We start from the raw sequence: 23,691 nt of genomic DNA on the forward strand, positions 1-23,691 counted from the left end.
CACACTGCTCGGCTGACGAGATGCCCCGCGTAATCACAGCTCAGCTTTTACAAGGATGTGAAAAGATGCAACCTCACCCTAACTTCCCCATCCTCCTCCCACCAGGCCAGCTCCATTTCCAGACCTCACCCGGTCACCCATGTCCACTTGTGAGTCAGGATTGGCTCAAAGATGGAGTGAGCTCTGTCCCTGGACAAGGCTAGTTAAGTCAACCTCGGCCTTTAATCTGATGACTTTCTGATCCCATCTTTGCCATAATGTCTTTTCATCTTTTGAGGACAGAGGTTACTGCTTGGTCCTCTAAAACAAGCCTCAAAGAATCCACATGCATATCCCAGAAAGGGGAAAACCTACCTCCTCCCTTGTCCCACACCTGGGTCCATCTGTAGGGTACTACAGCTCAGTTGTTCTTAGCCTTGGCTTCACATTGAGCTTTCCTAGGGGGCGGGGGCAGTTAAAGATCCTAGGACACAGACCAAACCACAAAAGCCTTGAATCACAATCACTTGGGATAGGGCTCAGGCACCAAACTTTTGAGATCTCCCGGGTGATACAAGTATTCAGCTGAGTAACCAAACCTAGAAAAACATTTCTCAAGACCGCAGCATAGATATTCGAAATCTGGTGGCGTGGAAAGAAACTTGCAAGTGATGATAGTGGTAATATGCGTCTCTGACCAACACAGACATCCTGCCATTACTACCCAAATGTGGTGGTTACAGCTTGCCTGAGTTCTAAGATCTCTTTAAAAATAACATCAAGCCTGTTTACAGAATTTATTGGGAGAGAGAGATTGCTCTAATTCCACAGATACTCATTGGATCTGTGTTTCTAAGAACTTTACTCTTTTTTTTTTTGCCTGTGTGAAACAGTTTTGTGTCTTAGTAGTGAAAAGGGGGGAAGTTACCAGGCCCTTGAGCTAAAATTGCATAGGCCAGTCAAAAATATTACACTCCATGTTTTGGAAAAAAGTGATAAATAGCTAAAAGGTGAAAAGACCCAAGCGTCCACTAGAGGATACATGGATAGAGACCAGGTATGTGGTCTCTGTAGACAGGGGAATTTTATTTATTTATTTATTTATTCATTCATTCATTCATTCATTCATTCATACATACATACATACAAAGAGAGACACAGCGAGAGAGGGAACACAAGCAGGGGGAGTGGGAGAGGGAGAAGCAGGCTCCCTGCAGAGCAGGGAGCCCGATGCGGGACTCGATCCCAGGACCCTGGGATCATGACCTGAGCTGAAGGCAGTCGCTTAACCAACTGAGCCACCCAGGCGCCCAGGGGAATACTATTCTTGCATAAAAAGGAATGGGGGGGCACTGGGTGGCTCAGTCGTTGGGCGTCTGCCTTCGGCTCAGGTCATGATCCCAGGGTCCTGGGTTCGAGCCCCACATCGGGCTCCCTGCTCAGCAGAGAGCCTGCTTCTCCCTCTCCCACTCCCCCTGCTTGTGTTCCCTCTCTCGCTGTGTCTCTCTCTGTCAAATAAATGAATAAAACCTTAAAAAAAAAAAAAAGGAATGGAATTCTGACAGATGCTACAGAACGAGTGGACTTGGAAAACATTTTTCTGTGTGAAATTAAGCAAACACAGAAGGACAAATATCGTATGATTCCACTTACACGAAGTACCTAGAATAGGCAAATTCATGCAGACAGAACGTAGAATAGAGGTTATCAGGGGGCTGGGGAAAAAGAGAGGAAAAATGTTTATTGATTAATGAGTACAGGGTTTGTGTTGGGGATGATGAAAAGGTTTTGGGTGAAGGCTGCACATCATTGTGAATGCATTTAAATGCCACTGTACTAGATAAAGAGGGTAAATGTTATTTACATATATTTTATCACAATAAAATAGGGAGCACAATGGATGTGTTTAAGGTATTGAAAACTCTCACAGTCATTGAATCCACAGAGAATGGAAAAAGGAGAAAGGTGGTCAGAGCACACGTCTGTGGACACCCGAATGCATTAGAAGTCCCCCTGCCTGGGAAGCAGCATGACCTGAGCTCTGCACTGAGCCTGGTCTCTGAGCACCAAAGTCCTGGGAGCCCAGATCTTTGTTCATCCTGCTGTGCTTGGCAAAGAGGGAGAGGAACCCGCAGTACAGAGCCTGTTCCCTCTTGACTGACCACACTGAGTGGAAAGTAGGAGTCACTTCTCTCTGCATAGCAGGTGAGGCCATCCGTGAATAGCAGCCTCGTGTTGCGGTGAAGAGCAAAGTGAAGGGCAAGAGCTCAAGGACTTCCCTGCAAGAGCCTGTAAAGTCTGGGGACTCAGAAAGTCTCTGGGCTATGTGAGATGCCCAGAGAAAGTGGGAGTCTGAAAATAAATTCTCGATAGCATGGAACACCTCACGAGGGACTTGTGATCAGGACTGAGAAGTCTGTGTGGGCACTCTTGGCTCACGGGGCTTTCTGGGGCCTATGAAAGTTCGGGGCTTTTGCAACCCCAAGCCCCTCCTTCATCAGCCCTCTCCTGCACTCCCCCAGACACTCCGGTCCCAAGGCCTTTGAGGGAGGTGTTGTGAGGGATGTAGGAGGTGATGTAAAGAACACTCTGTGGGGCAGCCTGACCTCTTGGGATCAGAGAACTGTGGTGGTAGGGAGGCATTTTCAGCACAAAGACCTGGTGACGTCCCCTTTTCCCTGCTAAGACACAAAACTGGTCCACATGGGGTAAAAAAAAAATCTTTTAGAAACGCGGGTCTAACTCCTTCAGTGGCCTGCGCTCTGGTAGCTCGAAGGGGCTTGAGGGCTTTGCAGAGCTTGGTAGATAGCAGGGGACACACCCTCAGGTCACATGGGACTTATCTCCCGCTCACAGGCCCCAGCACATCTCATGGGATCTCATCTCAGTCTTCAGCAGGGCGCTGCTCAGAGGCCTCGTTGCTTAGGGGGGAACAGGAAATCCACTAGGAGAGACTCACTATCTCTCAAAGACAAACACAAAAAAGAAAAGGTTAATCTGGGGCGCCTGGGTGGCCCAGTCGTTTAAGTGTCTGCCTTCGGCTCAGGTCATGATCCTGGAGTCCCGGGATCGAGTCCAGCATCGGGCTCCCTGCTCAGCGGGGAGCCTGCTTCTCCCTCTGCCTGCATCTCCCCCTTGCTTGTGCTCGCACGCTCTCTCTGACAAATAAAAAAATTTTTTTTTTTTTAAGGAAAAGGTTAATCTCACTGACGTGAGGAAGATCAGGAACCTTCAAAAGGTGGAAACAAGCCAGGCGACCACCAACAGGTGGGTGGATAAACAAAACGCGATCCATACATAAGCAGAAGAGTACTCAGCCATAAAAAGGAATGAAAATCTCATCCACGTGCCCAGGGAAGATCTCTGGAAGGGATGCTAAGTGGAATCAGTGCCTAACTCAGCCAGAGGAGAATGAATGATGCAAGGAATAATAAACATAAAAAGATCATTTTTTGAGCATGGACTGGCCACTCACGCTTGAACCTGATTATGAAAGTAATTCTGAAAGATGAGGGAACTTGTAACTACGGACACACATTCCCCAAGGCCCCACAAGGACTGTGTGCAGGAGCAGAGTCCTCAGAACTCAGTCCTGTGTTCTCTCTAGACACAAACAGGTGTGTCTTCCCAAGGCAAGCCTCTGATGTTAGGGGTGCTCTGGGGAGGAGCCTGAAGTCTTGGGATCAGAGAACCATGGCGGTAACAGGAAGCCGAGTGCAGAGGGCCATGCGGAGGCAAGTCCTCCTCCCCTGACGTTTTGTGGATATCGAGCTTTGTTGGTTTCTGGAAACCAGTTCATTCTGAGGTACAAGTCTAGCATTCTGAACCACTCCTGTCTACCTCCTCAGGCTTTTCCCAACCCCAGAATCCTTTCAGACATGCCTAGAGTGCTCCATACGCTGGACCCTGTGGATGTGTCCCTCTTAATTTAACATCGTGGCTGAGCGGAAACGTTTTTGGAGCTCGGCAGTCTGGGTTGAGATTTGGCTTCCCTTTGAGATTGACACAGGTGGTAAACCTGTGCAGTCCGAGGCAAATCTCTTCACTTTGCAGACTCAAATTCGATTCCTCCTCTATAAAAGTGGACCTCATTCTCCCTTGCGGTTTTTTTTTTTTTTTTTGAGGGGGGTGGATCAGAGTGGTATTTCCCAAATGTGGAATACATCCCATCTGTGTTATGTGTGATGATTTTAGGTGGAAGAAAGGACAATCAAAGCACGACATGGGGGCACCTGGGTGGCACAGTTAAGCGTCCAACTCTTAGTTTCGGCTCAGGTCGTGATCTCAGGGTTGTGGAATCGAGCCCTGTGTGGCGCTCTGTGCTCAGGGTGGAGCCCGCTTGAGATTCTCTCTCTCTCTCTCCCTCTCCCCTCCACTCTTGCACAAGCACGCTCGCTGTCTCTCAAATAAATCTTTTTTAAAAAAGCACTACATGATCGCATGCAATAAGCACTCCTGTAGAGTTTCTGATTATGTCACCAAGAAAGCTTATTGAAGCTAGTCTCTGATGTTGTGGATTGTGGCTAATTTCCTTTATTATTTTATTTTATTTTAAGATTTTATTTATTTATTTGACAGACAGACACAGCGAGAGAGGGAACACAAGCAGGGGGAGTGAGAGAGGGAGAAGCAGGCTCCCTGCTGAGCAGGAAGCCCGATGCGGGGCTCGATCCCGGGACCCTGGGATCATGACCTGAGCCAAAGGCAGACGCTTAACCGGCTGAGCCACCCAGGTGTCCCATGGCTAATTGCCTTTATAGCGAAGAACTAGCAGGTCTCAGGCTCAGAAGCTTGACAGGGACCAGTGTATAGTTACAATATCCTAACATTGTCTCCTTATCACTGCATTTACTTTATAGTTCTTGTATTTGACCTGGATTTTTATTCATAGTATGGAGAGTTTGTATTGTAAGCACTTTTCTTTAAGCAAAAAAGGCTGAGTCTATATTAAAAGCAAAACCCATTAAACCAATAAAGTACAGGTAGCAAAGGCATTCAGCAGAAATCAAGAACTCGGAACAAGAGTAATTGAAATTTCCAATGCATTGGTTTAGAGGTAACGTATGCATTGTACTCAGCGAGATTTCTGATACATAGTATGCACTCATTAAACCAAAGCCAATGTTATGTTTTCTCTTTCCATCCGCAGGCCAAACCTCTTACCAATTCTGTTGTTTTCTATGGTCCCACCATGTTGCTCTGGGACACTTACTGAGACAGAGGAGTGACAGTAGCTTAGGGATCATGGCAGCATGTCACTGTCAGCCTCTCCAGCACCTTTCTTGGGTTGTGCCGTCTGCAGGTGAGCAACAAGGAACTGGGATGGCCAGGCCTTGCCCTGTATCTAGAGTGTGGGAAGTAATGATTTTTCTGACTTTTCAGTTCCTTCTTCCACACCACGTTTTGAAAACGTTGGTGCTGCTGATTGCAACATACTCCTACGCACTGAGCGTCAAAGACTTGGCTCACAGAAAGTCCTCATCTGTCTTAGATTTCCGGCATCAAGCATGTGGACCCCCGCCCCCTCCAAATGCCTGAGGCTTGAGCCTGAAGGGTTCCTCCGAGGAGATGAAGGTACTTCACTGTTGAGAATATTGGAAAATCCTGGACAGACACTCAGGTTGCTAGACATTGCCCACTGTCTTTTTTTTTTTTTAGATTTTATTGACTTATTTGAGACAGCGAGCGAGTGACCGAGCGAGTGAGCGAGAGAGAGCATGGCGGGGAAGGGCAGAGGAAGAGGGAGAAGCAGGCTCCCTCCTGACCCTGGGATCATGACCTGAGCTGAGGGCAGATGCTTCACCGACTGAACCACCCAGACACCCCAACATTGCCCACTGTCTTAAGAGCTAAGGACTACAGCCAAATAGTTCCTTTTTTTTTTTTTTTTTTAAGTAAACTATGTCCATTGTGGGTCTCAAACTCACAACCCCGAGATCAGGAGTCGCATGCTCTACCGACTGAGCCAGGCAGGCACCCCACCAAATAGTTCTTTTACTAACTGTGCTAGTGAGGTTCAATTGCTAAAGCAGACTTGTAGAACCCAAATATTGTGTGTTGCAGGAGAAGAATACAATATAGCAGCTGTCTAGCATTAAACTGAGAGTGTGTATCCCAGGCAAAAAGGTCTCTCTCCTTTCACACAACTTCCTAGATGGACTTTCTGTCTTGGGTCAGGAGTCACTCGCAAAGCCCCTCAGCTTCGGGAAACCCAAAACAGATCCTTGGCTGGGGTTTCTTAGTCCATGACGGGCATGTGGCAGAGGCCTCTGGAGGGTCATCATTCCCACGTTTACCAGTAAATAATGCTGAGAAGCTGGCACCAAGCTCTCCAGGACCGCTGGGACCCGTGGTTACAGAGCAACACTATTAATCAGTAGGTTTTATTGCACAAGCAGAGGTCAGTGTCGTGGGATACATTTTCATGTCAGCAGAATAGCTCAGACCAATTCCTGCTGGAACAAACCTCACAGCACCATACTCGAATAACCATCATGCATGGGCACAGTGCCACGTTCTTCAGGATTTGCAGTGGCTTTTGTGAAGCCACGGTCTCTATACCCAAAATCATTTTTGTCTCCTGGAAAAGCTGTGTGTGACTCACAGTCTCCTACTTAGCCAGGAAATGAAATTATCAGAAGGTCTGAAATGGCAGCTTTCCATTCTTTTTTTCACCACCCTCACTGATTTTGTCTCTAGGTAGGAAAATGTGTCTCTGCAAATTAAAAATGTAAATCCTGGTTTACCTACATTTTGACCAGCTTGCTGAGTTCATGATGCAGGTGAACCAGCGTGCTTCCTGCCAAATCGTATTTGGTGAAATTCGGGCAGCAGAAGCAAATTAATGGGAAATATGTAAAGTGAGGGGCAGCAGGGCAGGTTCCCTTGTGCAAAGACGTAGAGGTGGGAGAGGCAGGTGCAGGAGTTGGAATCCAGCTCTGTCTCAGAAGCCCATTCCCTTTCCAGAAAACCATCTGAAGCTCCCTCAGCAGTGGTGAAGGTGCCTCCTTGTCTCAGGTTCATTGTGTGGAAGGGTACACACGAGGGTTTCAGCATTTTGGTTATCTGTTGCTGTGTAACAACATTGCCACAAATACAGCAGCTTCAGCAACACACCTTCACTATCTCATAGTTTCTGGGGCCAGGAACCCAAGCACTGCTGAGCAGGATCCTCTGTGGGCTGCCATCACCATATCAGCCAGGGCTGGGGTCTAATCTGAAGGTTCAGCTGGGGAAGGATCTACTTCCAAGCTGCAATGCAATTCTGACATGAACCACCCAGAGTTAGCAGACTTCACAGGATGAGGGTGCAGTGCCCACAAGACTGTCCTCGCTGCAGGTTCAGGTGTTCCAGAGTCACTTGCACCTCTGAACCAATACCTAAAATTTTGGAGAGTCCTACTACACCTGTCAGATTCATTAACTTGCTAGAAGCACTCAAGGAATTCAGGAAAGCACTATACTTATGATTATAGTTTTTCTTATAAAGGATACAAATCAAGACCACCTAGATGAAGAGACACATGGGGGAGTCTAAGAGGGCCCCCAAAGCAAAGTTTCCTGTATTCTCAGGATGTGTCACCAAGCAGGAAGCTCCCCGAATGTCCAGAGTTTTCATCGGAATTTCCTTACATAGGTGTGATTGATTGAATCATTGCCCACATGACTGACTCTGTCTCCAGCCCCCTCTCATCCCCAGAGGTCAAGGCTGTAACCCTGTAATCACATGGTTGGTCTTTCTGGCATCACCAGCCCCCATCCTGGGGCATCTCACTGACATAAACCCAGGTGTGGTACAAGGCACCCACCGTGAATAACAAAGATGCTCCTGTTACTCGAGAGATTCCAAGTACTTAGAGATTACCTCCCCAGAGCCAAGGACAAAGATCAGCCAAATTCTTTATTATATGACACAAGCCCACATGCTTGTTGGCGGGAGTCAATTCCTTACTGGCTGGAGACTATTCTCAGTTCCTTGCCAAGTGGGCTTCTCCAAAATGGGGAACTCACATCATCACGCAAGTGCACAATCATAGAAGGCAGGAAAGAGCCTGCTGTCTAGATGGTAGTTGTATTCTTCATTAACACGACTGCTGAAGTGACATCCTGTCTCCTTTGCTATATTCTGTAGGTTAGAAGCAAGTTTCCAAAACCAGGGGAGGGGATTACACGGAGGCACAAATACCAGGAGTGAGAATAATTGGCGGTCACAAGCCACAATGAAGGCTCACTCAAGCCCACAAACTTGTGTAAGGTCATGGGGGCAGTTTTGTGGAGAGAAGGGAGTGGGAGCAGAAGAGTGGCAGTCAAGAAAGGCACTGAGCGCTTGTCAGGAAGGAAGCAGGAAGTGGGACAACCCCTCTGGAAAACTGCTGACAGGTGTCTAATGAAATGAAGCATACACCTGTTCTTTGACCCAGCCGTCCCACTATTTATAATCCAGGGAAAGACCTGCATATGTGCCTGTCATAGACAGGCTATGTCAAAGACATAGCCAAGAGTATTCGTGCAACCTGACCTATAGAAGCCTCAGCCTGGAGACAACCCAAGTGTCCTTCCACTGGAGAACGGATCAACAGATTGTGGTATGAACGTGCAACGAGTAATACTCAGCAGTAAAAAGGGAAGAAGGTACCAATGCGAGTAACATCCGGGATAAACCTCAGAAACAACATCTTCGCATGGAAGCAGCCCACACAGGAGAATTCACGTGGTGTACTGCGTGTATATGAGTGCGTATGAGGAAGGGGCAAAAGTCATCCAAGGCGATACAAGTCAGAAAAAGGAATGATCTCAGGGGAAGGGTGGTTAGCTGGAGAGTGGCACAAAGAAAACTTCTGGAGTGCTAAAAATACTGTTTTTAATTGGACAGTGGTTATACCAAAGGAGATAGGTAGAGATAAGGTTTGTGCATCTTACTCTATGCAAATGATACCTCTTATTTAAAAAAAATAAATTTTTAGAAGAAGTAAACAAGTCTTCATTGGAGACTTGAGGAAAGGGATCCCCATTTGCTTAGTGCCTCAAGGGTCCTCTCTCCATCGTCCATCCCCTTGTTGGAAGTTCTTCCTTCCCAGGCTCCAGGTGCTCTCCTGGCTATGCCTTAAGGGTTGAGTACACACAGGTTTCCAGAGGCTGCTCCATCTGGCTGGAGGGACCCTCACTTAGGGCTCTGATGTTCAGCTCAGCATAAGTCACTCCATGGGGTTCCTCAGCTCTTGAGACCTGGGATGTTTTATCCTGAAGGGAAGCAAGGAGAAAAGGACCAAGTATTCCCGGGAAAGAGTGTTGGATTGTGAAGATTTAGCATTTGTAACAACAGTGTGGTTGACAGCTGTATTAGAAAGAGCCTCCTGCACTTTGAGTCTTGGTGCAGTCCCCTACCCTCTTGAAGGTTGGTGGGACCTAGGGACATGCATCTGTCAAACAGAGTTAAGTGAAAAGGATGGGCTGTCCTGTGTCTTCGTGTCCCAGACTAGGTGGTGAAAGACTGACTTCCATCTTGTTCACACCTGTCTATTTTCAGGTCCCTCACTCATGCTGATCAAGCCAGCTGCTGGGTTACGATCTGTCCTATGGAAAGGCCCACATGGTCAGGGTGGTCTCTGGCCAGCAGCCAGCAAGGAACTGAATCCTGCCAGCCACCACCTGAGTGAGTGAGTGTGGAAACAAATCCAAGCCTGAACCAGCCCTGGCCAAGCCCTTCATGCCAGCCTGTGAGACCAGTGTGAGTCACACCCAGATTCCTGACCTGCAGACACCGTGAGATCATAAGTGTTGCCTTAAGCCATTGTGTTTGGGGATCATTTGTTATGAAACCATAGATAACTCATACAAACAGCCACCAAAGAGAGTGTTAACCTGAAATGTACAGAATAGGTCAGTCCTTAAGCACAGAAAGCTAGTGGTGGTCAGGTGCTTGGGTGGGGGTATGGGCATGCAGAGAGTGCTTAAAGGCTGTGGGGTTTCCTTTGGGGTGATGAAAATGTTCTGGAACTAGATAATGGTGATTTTTGCACAACATTGTGAATATTCCAACAATTGCTAACTTGTACAGGTTAAACGGTGAGTTTTGTGTTATATGCATTTTGCCACCATTTTTTAAAAAATTGAAGTGTAAATGGAAACAATAAGGGTCACTATTGATACCTGCAGGTTGTAGTTTGCAGGTACTTCATGGTAGGTGGTTGCCATATTTTCATAAATAGCATGAAGAGGTGGGGCACATTATCCCCATTGTCCAGATGAAGAAACAGAGGCTCAGGGTGGGAAAGTCACTGGCCCGAGATTATAACAGATAGTTTATAATCATAGCAGCTTCAGGAGCACTGAATGCTTACACCATGCCTGGGATCCTACTGATCATTGTGTGGCTCTGAGCTCATTAAATCATCCCATTCATCCCAGAAAGAAGGTGATGTGCATCCCATGTCACATGGGGAAATGTCCCCAGAAAGGACAAGTGATGGGATGAAGGTCCCCTGGCCAGAGAAGGCACAGAAAATTTCAGACCAGATTGTCCTGGAAAGTAGAGCAAGGGTGGGGGTAGAGGAAAGCAGAGACCCAAACCATTGACAAAACTGGAGGGAGTGACGGAGAGCTTGGGTTGAGGGGATGACGGGAAATGGCCACAGCGGAAACTCACCCAGGCAGGAGAGCAGCTCATCATAGCTGCGGGTGGATCTGGAAAGGAAAAATTCTGCTGTTGCTTCACCCCTAGGCTCCGGGGTTAAGTCTGCACGCACACACGTGTGTGCACACACCATACAAATAGAAATACACACACACATGTACCCACCACCACTTCCTTTCTCAGGCTGAATACTTGTCCCCACTTCTTCAGGTTCCTTAGAGTGGGACCTAAGAGAAAGAGTGAAGCATTAGAGGTAAAGGAAATTGGTAAAGGTAAAAGGAATCGGGATCATTGTGGGTAGATGGAGGTGAGGTGCCAAGCAAGATCATGTGTAAACCAAAGTCCCCCCCACTTACTCGACGCTCATACACCCCTCCCTGGGGTCCCTGAGTCATTTGGGTGCTCAGCAAAGTCTTGAGAGGTGAGGAGGGGAAGTGGTTGGGGGCAGTGTGGTCCATGAGGAAAGGATCCAAGGAAAGAACACTGAGTGAGAAGTGGAGGGTGGTTGTAAGAAGGGAGGACATGGAGAGACACAGGATGGTTGCTGGGGCTGCTTGGGGCCACATAAAATGTTGAGGTAAGAAAGAAGGTCTTGAGTAGTCAAGGCAGCAATGGAGGAAGAGTTAAGTATGGGCGTATGGGATCCTCTGAGTAGCTCTACCGTTTGGTCATCTTGTCCAGAGCTGCCCCTGCGGATAAAAGAGAGACAGGATCAACCCTGTGGTGTTACTTTCCCATTCTATTTCTCCCATTTCCTCCCAAATATTTAGCTGTTGTTTTCCTGAACTCACCACATCGGGTGTATTTCCAGATGAAGAAGGTTCCAAGGAGGAAGAGAAAGGTGAAGATGACAATGAGGGTGATCCCAGTGGTCCCTGGGGAGAGGTGAGGGGTTAAGAGGGCCCACGGTTTCCTGAGACACTCTCTGGTGCCTCAGTGTGTCTCCATCGATTGAGTTCCTACCACATGCTGGAGAGCTCACTACGTTTTTTTCATACTTACAAGTATCCTGGGAGAGAGACAGAGTGATGCCCATTTTACAGATGCAGAAGCTGAACGTCAGAGGGTTGAAGTACTATTTCCAAAGTGGCCCAGCTACCGAGGTGGCAGAGCTGTGCCTCTGATCCTCCCCACCTTGGAAGACCTTGTACTGAGCCACAGCCTTCAGGCATCACCAACAGATAGACATCCTCAAGAATTTTCCCAGGGGTGGATAACTCATAGCTGCACAAGGACATCTCATCCCACGGGTGAATGACTGTATGTCCCAGGAAGCTCGACTCTCTTACCTAGCTCTGTTTCTGCCATCTTGGGAGACTTCCTTTCAGTTTTACCTAGAAGACGGAATTCTTGAGTTAAGTTTTAAATTTAATGAAAAATTTTTTACTCTTTTTAAAAAAATTTTTTAAATTTTATTATGTTATGTTAGTCACCATACAATACATCATTAGTTTTTGATGTAGTGATCCAGGATCCATTGTTTTCGTATAACACCCAGTGCTCCATGCAGTACATGCCCTCCTTAATACCCATCACTGGGCTAAACCATCCCCCCCCACCCCTCCCCTCTAACACCCTCTGTTTCTCGGAGTCCATAGTCTCTCATGGTTCGTCTCCCCCTCCGATTCCCCCCCTTCATTTTTCCCTTCCTTCTCCTAATGTCCTCCATGCTATTCCTTATGTTCCACAAATAAGTGAAACCATATGATCATTGACTTTCTCTGCTTGACTTATTTCACTCAGCATAATCTCCTCCAGTCCCATCCATGTTGATGTAAAAGTTGGGTATGCATCCACTCTGATGGCTGAGTAATATTCCATTGTATATATGGACCACATCTTTCTCCATTCATCTGTTGAAGGGCATCTCGGCTCTTTCCACAGTTTGGCTATTGCGGACATTGCTGCTATGAACATTGGGGTGCATATGGCCCTTCTTTTCACTACATCTGTGTCTTTGGGGTAAATACCCAGGAGTGCAATTGCTGGGTCATAGGGTAGCTCTATTTTTAAATTTTTGAGGCACCTCCACACTGTTTTTCAAAGTGGCCGTACCAACTTGCATTCCCACCAACAGTGTAAGAGGGTTCCCCTTTCTCCACACCCTCTCCAACATTTGTTGTTTCTTGCCTTGTCAATTTTTGCCATTCTAACTGGTGTAAGGTGGTATCTCCATCAAATTTAAATAAAATTTAAAACTCTATACATTATTTTTTTTTTTTTAAGATTTTATTTATCTATTTGACAGAGAGAGACACAGCGAGAGAGGGAACACAAGCAGGGGGAGTGGGAGAGGGAGAAGCAGGCCTCCCGCTAAGCAGGGAGCCCGATGCAGGGCTGGATCCTAGGACCCGGGATCATGACCTGAGCCGAAGGCAGACGCTTAATGACTGAGCCACCCAGGCGCCCCCACATCTGGGCGCCATTGATATTCGGGGCTGGATAGTTCTTGGTGGGGAGGGGTCCTGGGCATCACAGGGTGTTTTGCAGCTTCCGTGGTCTCTGCCTCCTAGATGCCGGGAGCATCCTCTATCCCCCATCCCCAGCAGTGACCACCAAAAATGTCGAAAGGGTTTATAAAAAGCTCTGGCGAATCCCAAAGGGAAACTCTTGGGCTCCGTTTGCAGTAGTCTGTCAGTGCACCTCTATTCAGTCATCTCCCTGCCACCCCCCACCCCCCACTCCCCAGATGACACCCTCCTGTCTTCCTCAGCCTGTTGCCCTTGGTGACAGTTGTCAGGGTTTGAACAGTTGCTGAAGGAACACGGGAAAGGTGGTGATTGGGCTTGACAACAGCTTCCTGGGTCCTTCCAGTTGAGCCGTTCTGTCACTGATGTACTCAAGCTGGGAGCAGCATATCAAGAAACTCAGAGGGTTCCTTATATGCCAAGGATAAAGAAGAGAAAAAACAAATGACTCACCAGTTGTGGAATAACCTGAAATTATTTAAAATGTCCGCCTTTCTACAGAGAGCAGATCCAACCTACAATATTTTTCTTCCGGTTTTGTCTCTTTGAGCGTCATGTTTTGAAGACCATCTCATCTGTGCTTAACCTTGTCACGTGCAATTGAGCTGAGTTAAAGACACAGACGTGCACCCTTGGCCCTTTTAGAACCTGGAAGGCCTTAGGAGGTCATGTAATTCTCCACTAATATTTGTAATTCATTGTAACAATGAGGATATTTACTGTTACCATCTGAGGGGTACACTCCTCAGATGTTCTCTGTTTCCTGGAAAGTCTGGCATTAGGAGTGCAGCTCTTGATAAAGCTGTTTTGCCATGCAGAGGGGGATGTTTGGGGTGTTCATAATGATAAGAATAGTAAAGACTTAGATGACTTCAATGACACTTGCTGTCCACCAGACAGTTTAGAAAGGATTTAGGTCCTTTAACTCCTCAAAATCTCACCATGAGTCCCTTGTGTAGGTCCTACTCTCAGTCCCGTTTAACAGGTACGGAAACTGAGGCAGACAGAAGCTAAGTAATCTATAGGAAGATAGCTTGTTAACTAAAATCCAAATGCTTGTAATTACTTGCAAAACAAGAGCAGGTACACACTCCTCCAGACAGGGGGGCCATCTACCTAAGTGACAGGTGCTCATCCCTGTTCAAATGGCTGTGGTTGTTTGAATGTTCTTCCCTTTCTCCCAATTACCTGACTTATCCCTGGGGGGAATGTCCTTCACATTGACCTAGGAGGCAATGGAGTAGCTGGATCTTAGATGCAGGAAAGGTTTCCCTGGACCCGTGAATTCCCTGCCTCACTCCTGGGCTCTGTGGCCCCACCCTGGGGTAGAGAGAAAACTCCTTTACCCCGTGCTGCTGCCGGTGGTCTCCAGATCAACCTCAGGACCTTGGAATTTTCTTGCTCTGTCCAAGGCTCTGCCATTCTGTAGCAAACACCCTTGCTGAGCAGATACCCCACCCTTATTAGCTGTCTTAGTCCCTTTGGGCTGCTCTAAGAGCATGCCACAGGCTGGGGGGCTGATGAACAACAGACGTCTTTTTCTCACAGGTCTGGAGACCAGAAATCTGAGATCAGGGCACCAGCATGGTCGAGGGGTGGGGGTGGGGCTCTTTTGGGTGGCAGAAGGGGCCAAGGGAGCTTCTGGGGTCTCCTTTTATAAGGGCACTAGTCCCGTCATGAGGACTCCACCCTTAAGACCTAAGCATCTCCCAAAGGCCCCGCCTCCTAATGATGTCACATTAGGGGTTAGAATTTCAACATGAAATTGCAGGGGTGGGGGACACAAATTTCAGACCATAGGATCAGAGGGTAGCTCCTCTCCCTTCTTTTAGGAACTGCTCATTCCCCCCTACATTCGAGTCACCCTGGATGGTGCTGGGGTTTTTCTTGCACAGCATTCTCTCATGAGCATTTCCTAGGATCGATCTAGAGGCTAAGCTGACCAGGACTGTTCACAGCCCTCCCCAGTCCCTTTGTCTGTCTGTCTGTGTGTCTGTCTGTTTTGAACTGGGTCTGGGAAGGAGGGTCAGATGCTTCTCCAGGAGTAAAATTTGTGAGCTGCTCATAAATTCAGCTCGTAAAAGCCATGCTCTCTGCCCAAAAGAGGGAGCTGGTCCCCACTAAAAGAGCACCATAAGGACACAAACAAGTGTCAGAGGGGAAAAGAATCCGGGCAACACTCCGGTCCCTCATTCCAGTTTCTGAAGCAGGTGGCATCCATGCGCTTCCCACGATTTACTGGCCCACGATCCCAGTGGTTTCTAGCCACGCATAGTCCGGACTCCGTGGGACACTTGCCAGTGTCTGGAGGTGATGTGGTTGTCCCAGTTGGCAAAGGAGACTTGTAGCAGGTGGAGGTCAGAGATCCAGCTGAACATCCTATGATGCACAGGATGCACCGTTCTCCCCCCCTCCCCCCCAAAAGAATTATGCAGCAAAAAATGTCAGTAGTGCCCGGTTGGGAAACCCTGAATGACCTCTTTAATCCCAAGGGCTGATCTATTCCCCTCACTTTCCCGAGGTCACGTCAAGGTAGGTGCTTTTCACTTGCAAGCAAGTGTCTTGAATACAGTCCTCAAAACTATCCATTATAATTGATCGCTTACATTCTCTCTCCTTCCTACAGAAGTTGAATGGGTCGGAGGTGTGCATTGCTGCCTCCCCCCCACTTGACAGATGAGGGAAAGGCAGGCAAAGAACTGAGTGGAGGAATATTCACAGCAAGCGCCAGAGCTGTGGTTTTAACTCAGGTCCACTGACTTCACCTGTTGTCGTCTCCTGCGTGGCATTTCTCAGGAGCCCCGAATCCCGGCACCATGAGCTTTTTGGAAATTCCAGGTTCTCTGTTTACTGCCCTGTGCAGGTATGACTGGTCCTCATGTCCATACTGGGGTGCTCAGCCCCCATCCAGGAGGATGCCTGGTTCCTACTGGCCTCTCTTCCTCCGCTTGTCCTGGACAAATTCAGGCGTCAAAAATAGCCCTAGTGCACAAGGGTCAAAAAACATCCCTTTCCTGAACAAACCAACAGAACCCTTGTGCACCGTAGGTAGCAACGTAGAACATGGCCACTATGAAAAACAGTATGGTGGCGGGTCCCCCAAAATTTAAAGGTAGAACTATCCTAAGATCCAGCAATCCCAGTTCTGAGTATACATCCAAAAGAATTGGTAGCCACTAGGTGGCCAGTAGCCAAATAGGTGGAAAGGACCCAAATGTCCATCAGCTGAGGAATAGGTAAACGACATGTGGTCTGCCCATAAAATGGAACGTTATCAGCCTCAACAAGGAAGGAAATCCAGCTATATGCTATGGTATGGATGAACCTTGAGAACGTATTTCGGAGTGAGAAAAGCCAGTCACAGAATGACAAATACCGTATGATTCCAGTGAGGTAAGGTTCCTGGATTAGTCAGATATATTGAGACAATGTAGGATAGTGGGAGCCAGGGGCTGGGGTGGGGGAGGGGTGCAGAGAGGCTATCTGATGGGGACAGAGTTTCAGTTCTGCAAGATGAAGGGCGCTCTGGAGGTGGGTAACTTATACGTTATGCACTTTTGCCATGGTTTTTTAAAAAAATCATTCCTCTCGACAGAAAGGGCTCGGCAGGAAGAGAAAAGCTCGACTCAGCTGAGCTAAAAGGCAAGAGTGCTAGAGTCCCAATGAAAATGGAACACAGATCTTGCTGCAGTCTCTGAGTCTTTCTCAGGAAGATCCTCCTGGGCTCTGTTACTCTCTGCCCCCTCCTCTGCCTTTTGGTTAGAACCTCCTCCTGCATAACCCCAGGAGGTGTCATTCACATTTTAGTCTAAATGAATTATGCCCTGCCCAGGAGATATGCGATGGTTTTGTGGCTACATCTTATTTTCCTAGTGGGGGTCAATTATTGCAAATCCCCCCTCCCTGAAGCCTGTCCCCCCAGAGTACCTACAGTGGGAAGCCCCCACCCAGCCTCCTTTTATGTGGTTCTCCACCATCTCTGCTCCCTGTCTTGGCAGAAGATCCTCTACACGGTTCCACAGAATCCTGGCCCTCCCTTGGTTCTTCCTAAATGATTCCTCCAAGCTGCGGAGTCTTGTGGAGACAGACTGTGCCCACACCGCACTCCCTCAGGTCCCAGCACCTCAGCAGGCAGGTAATCCAGCTGCGGTCCTCCTGACAGTGCAAACCTCACCTGTCACCCGGATCTCAAGATGATCGCTAGGGTGCGAAGCCCAGAAAGGAATCCCTGTCTGGAAGTACACACAGCTGTAATTCCCGGCATCACTGACTGTCACAGTCCGGAGGGAGAAGTCCGTCTCCTTCCCTGCAGGACTCTGGACCTGTATGGGCCCTGCTGCTCCCGCCTTCAGTAGAGCAAACCCTACAGGCACGAAAATATTGTCTGGCCTCTGGCACTGCAGGGTCACAGTGTCTCCTGCGGTCACCTCACCCCTTTGGTGGGCTTGGAGGGAAGGTTTTGATAAATCTCCTGGAAGAAAAGGAGGGCACCAAGGTCATGGGGAGCAGCCCGGGGCCCCCCACCCTCCCTTGTTCTCCTGGCAGGGGTTCCCGCCAAGGGGGGGAAATGACAGATCCCTGGTCTCACCCTCTTTCCACTCTGACTGTGGGAAGATTTCCCCAGCAAGCCCTGGATGAAGCTGAGCCAGGTCAGTCTGTTCTGTGTTTCTCATCTCCCCTTGTTCCCTCCCTCCCTCGGGTTCCTCCCCCACACCTGTCCCTGCAAGACCCTATGTCCCTCCGAGGCACCTCCTCACCTGTCACCAGCAGTAGGAGGACGTCACTGGGCTGTGAACGTATGTACGGGCTCCCTCGTCTGTAGTACTCACAGGCATACTCTCCAGCATTGTCGGTGTTTAGGCCAGTGAGGTGAAATTCAGCCAGGCCCTCTGTGGAAGCCCGTGATTGCACAGACTGCAAATGAACTTTTCCCTTTCTGAGAACAAAGTTGACATTCTTGGTAGAAGTCCAGCATTGCAGCGTCACATTACTCTTGCGAGACACCACCGAGCTGGGCCAGGCCCTGAGGGAGGGCTTGGGAAGGGACTCTGGAAGGAAGCAGATTTGGGGATGGGATTTGGTGCCCTTGTCTGCTCTCAGGAAACCCCTTGAAGGAAAGAGAAGGGACACAGGGAGTTTGGAGTGAAGGGGAGGGAGGGTCTGACTGAAGGAACTCACCATCAGTTGTCCTGCTTCCTTGGCCAGCACACAGCCCTGCAAGAGAACCGTCCATGAGACATGAGCATCCACCTGGAGCCCCGTCCCGAGGGGCCTCCCCGGGGGCTGCCGCTGAGCCCTGTCATGCTCAGTGGCAGTCCCAGCCTCCTGCTGGAGAACCCATCTGGCATGGATGCTGGCTTGCCCCTTATGTTAACTTCCTAGGACTGCTGGTGTTACAGATTGTCACAAGTTTAGTGGCTCGTGATGACACAGATTTATTACCTTGCCGTTCCGTGGGTTAGAGAAATCCAACAACACAAGTCCCACTGGCTCAAACCAGGGTGTCTTCGGGGCTGTGTTCCTTCTGGGGGCTCTAGATGACAACCCATTTCCTGGCCTTTCACAGCTTCTAGAGGTGCCTGCACCCCTTGGTAGTGGCCTTTTCCTCTGGCTCTAAAACTAGGAATCGTTGGCGCATTGACACCCTCTTCTGCCTCTTTTGCTACCCTGGGGATCACGTGGTTGGTTACACTGTGACCACCCAGATAATCCAGAAGAAGCTCCCTACTTTAAGGCCAACTGATAAGCAACTTTAATCCCTCCTGCCACCTTGCATTTCCTTTGCCACACAAAGGAACATGTCCACAGCTCCTGGGAGTCAAGATATGGACATCCTCCATACCACAGTCTCTGTCATTTCTCACATTGTCCCACTTCACTGTCCCAGAGTCATCTCTCCTCACAATGGCCCCAGGACTTTGGATGGCCTTGCCATTTTGCCTCAGAACCCAACGATTTCCCCCACCACCCATCCTTTATCCATCCACCCTATTCGTCTGTTGTATCCTGTGATGTCCTCTCTAGATTTGATGGTGAAGAGAGGATAAGGGACACTACACTTGGCTCCTGATCATCCCTGTTACCCTAAATGTGTCACTCGGGGTGTCTCCTGAGCGTGTCAACATTGTAGAGGGCACAGGACCCACCCTTCCCCTGGTGCCATGGCTTCTTGAGTGTGAGAGAAATCTTAATAATGACAAAAACCATTTGGCTGGGGGGAAAAGAAACCACTTAGGTTTTAAAGACACCTATTATTCCTGATGCTCTTGGGTTCATAAGAGATCTGGAATCACTAGAATTTAAGCCCCTTGAGTGCAGAGAATACATCCTCACTACCTAGAATGCAGTGTGGACTTTGGCAGATGTTCAACAAATACATGTTGACCAATAGAGTTGGTCTTATGTAAAGAGTGTCATTTACAAAGATTTCTGAAATAATGATTTCAGAAATAATGATTTCCCAAATTCCCTCCCAACGCAACAGCATAACCATCCATATCAACTGAGAGCGGAGGAAGGAGTGGGGAGAGCCCTACCCTATGATAAGGGACATCTAGCTGCCGAGAACGCAGTCCTTTGCATGGAGAAGCTTCTGTCTGCCCTTGGGGAATGGCCTAAATGCATCCCTGACATTACGGTTGGCCATGAGTCCTCTCCTTGGTACCCCGGAGGAAATCTCAAAAATCTAAGATTGGTATTGCCTGGAAGGGTGAGGTGTATGTTCCCTGGTGGCCTTCCTTTCAGATCTAGACCAATTGATCCTAAGAAAAGTGAGTTCATACAGTATTTATCTTTCTGTCTCTGACTTGTTTCACTTCGTGTAATACCCTCAAGGTCCATCCATGTTGTCACAAATGGTGGGATTTCCTTCTTCCTCACGGCTGAATAATACGGACCACATCTTCTGTAACCATCTATCCATGGATGGACACTTAGGTCATTTCCATGCCTTGGCTGCTGGGAATAATGCTGCAGTGAACATGGGGATGCAGACATCCCTTCAATTTCATGTTTTCATTTCCTTTAGATATATAACCCCAAAGTGGGGTTGATGATCATATGGTAGTTCTACTTTTAGCTTTTTTAAAAATTATTATTAGAAAGAGAGAGAGCACGAGCATGTGGGGGAGGGGCAGAGGGAGGGGGAGAGAGAGAATCTCAAGCAGGCTCTGTGCTCAGTGAGGAGCCCAACCTAGGACTTGATCTCACGACCTGAGATCATGACCTGAGCTGAAATCAAGAGTTAGATGCCCAACCGACTGAGCCACCCAGGCACCCCTATTTTTAACTTTTTGAGGAACCTTCATACTGTCTTCTGCAGTGACTGCACTAGTTTGCATTCCTACCAACAGTGCGTGAGTCCCTAGTCTCCATGTCTTCACCAACACCTCTTGTCTTCTTGATGAGAGCCATTCTGACAGGTGTTGAATGGTAGGTAACAAAGACCATGTAACCCCAGAGCCTGTCTATCAGGCCCTTCACAGGAGAAGGTTGCTGGCACCTACTAAGATCATTGGATCCACTGCTCATTTACCTTCTTGAGGTTTTTCTAACCATGACTCCCTTCATCCACCCTCCAGACATTTCCACCCCCCGACCCCCAAATTAGGACCTTTTAATTCCTTCATATGGCCCAATGGAAAATTATGGTCTCTGGCACTGTGCAGACCAGAATTGGAATTCAGCTTCTCCGCTTAGCAGCAGAGTGACCTTGGCAGGTACTTCAGCTGTGACTTTCAGATTCCTTGAATGCAGTATGGGGAAGAGAATTATTTGGGAGACTTTCTCTAAGAGATGTAAGATGACTTCAGGTCAATGACAGGAGAGGAAGTGTCACTGAGCCTGTGTGAGAAAGTCTGTCTTCTCGGTTCTTGGCACTCTCTCAGATCCCATGGAAGAATACCACTGCCGAGTGCTAGACTGAAGCCGGCTTTCTGCATTCACTGCTACCTCTCAGAAACAGGACCTGTGGAAACTGTGGCCCAGAGGCGAACAGGGTCTGTTTTTGTTGAGGGACACTGATTTTCCATTAATAGAAGTGTTTTACAGATTTTCTTTTAAAATAGAGTTGAGTACAAAAACAATAATACAAAAACCTGGGGAATTTAGAGAGGAAGATCACCTAGGAAAGAATACAGAGGTCACGTACATAGGGAAAAATGTCATGGGGAAGTTCAGGGATGACTGAGTTTGGGGAAACAGGAAAATGTGTGTAAAGCACCCAACATGTCCCTTGTACATAATTTGTATTCAGGAAATGGAAGGTTCTAGTCTGTGTTTATTAACCCCACGCCATTACCCACCCCACAGGCCCCACCAACTCCAGCTGCTGCCACAGCCCAGCCCCACCCGTCCAGTGGCTGCCCTCCTCCGTGACTTACCAGTGCAGAGCAGAGCCAAGAGTTGGGGCATCATGGCAGCACCCACAAGCCTCTTCCAAGGATCTTCCTTCAGTCTTGCTGGTGGTGAGAAGCCAAGATGTCCGCTTGACTCCAGGACGTGCAGGAACAGCTTTGCCCCTGGTTTTTCAGTCCTCCACTCTGCATACCCAGAGTTTCTGTCTTCTAGTCTCTATCAGGAAATGACTATTGCAACACACTCTCAAACCACTTCCCACAGGCTTGATGCACTGAGTCCTCCCAACAGCCCAGAGGTCAGCCATCCACTTCCAGGGCATAGCCGTGAGTATGCAGAGCATGCGAGACACTGCTAACTGGACTTCAATCACCATCGTCCCCTTCTGCACTGTGACAGCAAATACCTGGGCTCCCAGCGATCCAGAATAAGAATACATTTCTCTAGGGGCGCCTGGGTGGCTCAGTCGCTTGAGCATCTGACTCTTGGGTTCAGCTCAGGTCGTGATTTCAGGGTCATGAGATGGAGCCCCACATTGGGCTCTGCACTCCACGGGGTGTCTGCTTCTCTCTCTCCCTCTTCCTCTGCCCACCCCCTCAAATAAAATAAATAAAATCTTAAAAAAAAAACCCACAACATTTCTCTCCCTCAGGGAACTGTGGGTCCTTTTGGTCACAGGATGTGAGCAAGGTGACGTGCACAACTTCTAGGTTATGTCCCAGGGATGCTGAGGGCAGGAATGGGGTCAGAGCTGAGGGCAAAGAGGTGGGAAGTCATAGGGCATCGGAGTGGTGGGGATCTGGGAGAATGAGACAACAGGCCCTATAAAGAGAAGGTAAGACAGAAGAACCCTCACTGGCAGGCAACATAGCAGAAAAGGAATTTGAAGAAGAGAAATGTCTGTGGTGGGTTTGTAAGTGGTTTGTTGTGGGGACGCGATGTGAACTATCTCCTCAGTGAAATCTCTTCTGTGAAATCTGTCATTAGATCTCTGGCGGAAAGAGGCTCTTCAGGAGAACTTAGGGAGCTGTGTTCCACATCTGGTTGAGGTGTAGACAGAACAAGAGACAACCCAGGCATGATGTGCACATGGAAAAATCTAGAAGGTAAATCTAGTTTATTTACAAAAGTGTTATTCTCTGAGTAGTAGAATTGCGATCAATATTTTTTGTTCCTTTTTGCTTATCTGTGCTTTCTAAGTTGGCTAAAATTGATACGTTAATTTATCCCTTTAAATGTTATTGAAATTTAAGCCTTTAGAAATTTTAAGTGAGGTGCTGTGGGATGCAAAAAATTCATAGTTTAAAAGAGGAGTGAACTCTTGTAAAGCTTAGAATTGGGGACTGCTGAATTTAGGAACAGATATAAGGACTTCCACATAAACATGCAGATGGGACATATACATTTCTTCCCAAAACCTCATTGAAAGACAATTAGGGGATTTATTAGGAGGACATAAGCTAAGAAGGAAAAAAGGCAATGAGAGAGGAGCAAATGTAGGACAAGAAATGTTGATACAATTATGGAAACTGAAAAACAAGCACGTGTGTGCTTTTAGTGGGGCACCAAGAAGCAAAGTCACATCCCCTGACTCTGGAGTTGCATAGAGGCTCAAAAACTGAATCAAATTAATTACCATCCAGCAATTCCACTTCTGGGTATATTTTCAAAAGAATTGAAAATAGAGTCTTAAAGAGATACTTGTACGTCCATGTTCTCATGAGCATTATTCACAGTAGACGAAGTGGAAACGACCCGAGTGTCCATTGACGAATGAATGGGCAAACAAAACGTGGTCTGTAGACACAATGGAGTATTATTCAGCCTCGGAGAGGAAGGACATTCTGACAGCTGCCACAATGTGGGTGAACCTCAAGGACGTTATGCTCAATGGAATGAGCCAGACACAAAAAGACAGATACCGTATGAGTCACTTCTGTGAGGTCCCTAGAGCAGTCAGATTTATAGAGACAGAAGGTAGATGGTGGAGCCAGGGGCTGGAGGAGGCGGAGTCGTGGTTTAATGGGCACAGATGTGCAGGATGAGGAGCTCTGTGGATGGTGGTGGTGGTGGGGCACAGCAGCGTGAATGTACTGAACATTGCGGAACCACGCATCTAAAAATGGTCAAGATGGTACATGTTATGTGTAGTTTACCACAGTGTTTAAAAAGGAAAGTTTCCAGGGCCACCTGGGTGGCTCAGTCGGTGAAGCGTCTGCCTTCAGCTCAGATCATGATCTCAGGGTCCTGGGATCG

The 23,691-nt window shown here is 48.0% G+C and overlaps 1 protein-coding gene and 2 long non-coding RNA genes across 5 annotated transcripts in view; 2 read left to right on the forward strand and 1 right to left on the reverse strand.

Annotated features, from left to right (window-relative positions):
- Window positions 1-3,265: 3,265 nt before the first annotated feature.
- Window positions 3,266-12,000, forward strand: LOC117997929. Its single transcript, XR_004675907.1, has 4 exons — window positions 3,266-3,596; window positions 5,129-5,281; window positions 5,362-5,553; window positions 9,506-12,000. It is a non-coding gene; the product is annotated as an uncharacterized LOC117997929 (long non-coding RNA).
- LOC117997853 (T-cell-interacting, activating receptor on myeloid cells protein 1-like) lies at window positions 8,823-21,604 on the reverse strand. Of its 3 annotated transcripts, none has more exons than XM_034986356.1 (10): window positions 21,462-21,604; window positions 18,259-18,294; window positions 17,838-18,128; window positions 17,255-17,551; window positions 11,902-11,946; window positions 11,404-11,487; window positions 11,274-11,301; window positions 10,778-10,839; window positions 10,625-10,662; window positions 8,823-9,219 (listed from the first exon to the last, which is right to left on the reverse strand). In XM_034986356.1, the coding sequence occupies exons 1-10, from the start codon at window positions 21,493-21,495 to the stop codon at window positions 9,076-9,078; spliced, it is 1,059 nt and encodes a 352-aa protein (XP_034842247.1). In that variant the 5' UTR covers window positions 21,496-21,604; the 3' UTR covers window positions 8,823-9,075. The 3 variants fall into 3 exon arrangements, with proteins under 3 accessions (XP_034842247.1, XP_034842248.1, XP_034842249.1); XM_034986358.1 differs by having other exon boundaries at window positions 9,133-9,219; window positions 10,625-10,678; XM_034986357.1 differs by lacking the exon at window positions 11,902-11,946.
- The window catches only part of LOC117997936, a 17,371-nt gene continuing 8,457 nt past the window's right edge, over window positions 14,778-23,691 (forward strand). Inside the window, exons 1-3 of the long non-coding RNA XR_004675918.1 lie at window positions 14,778-15,943; window positions 21,391-21,761; window positions 22,423-22,541. This is a non-coding gene — a long non-coding RNA (uncharacterized LOC117997936). The remainder of the gene's footprint in view (window positions 15,944-21,390; window positions 21,762-22,422; window positions 22,542-23,691) is intronic.

This window comes from Mirounga leonina, unplaced genomic scaffold, assembly GCF_011800145.1.
Source record: "Mirounga leonina isolate KUSES-001 unplaced genomic scaffold, KU_Mleo_1.0 Mir_376, whole genome shotgun sequence".
NCBI lineage: Eukaryota > Metazoa > Chordata > Mammalia > Carnivora > Phocidae > Mirounga > Mirounga leonina.

Bases quoted from the DNA above. Each gene is read 5' to 3' on its own strand.
- LOC117997853 (XM_034986356.1), bottom strand. From the start codon at position 21,495: ATGATGCCCCAACTCTTGGCTCTGCTCTGCACTG. The intron at 11,947-17,254 runs GTGAGGTTTGCA...TCCGTCTTCTAG, and splicing joins TCTTGAGATCCGGGTGACAG to GTAAAACTGAAAGGAAGTCT. The intron at 9,220-10,624 runs GTGAGTTTCCGC...GCTTCCCTTCAG, and splicing joins TGAGCTGCTCTCCTGCCTGG to GATAAAACATCCCAGGTCTC.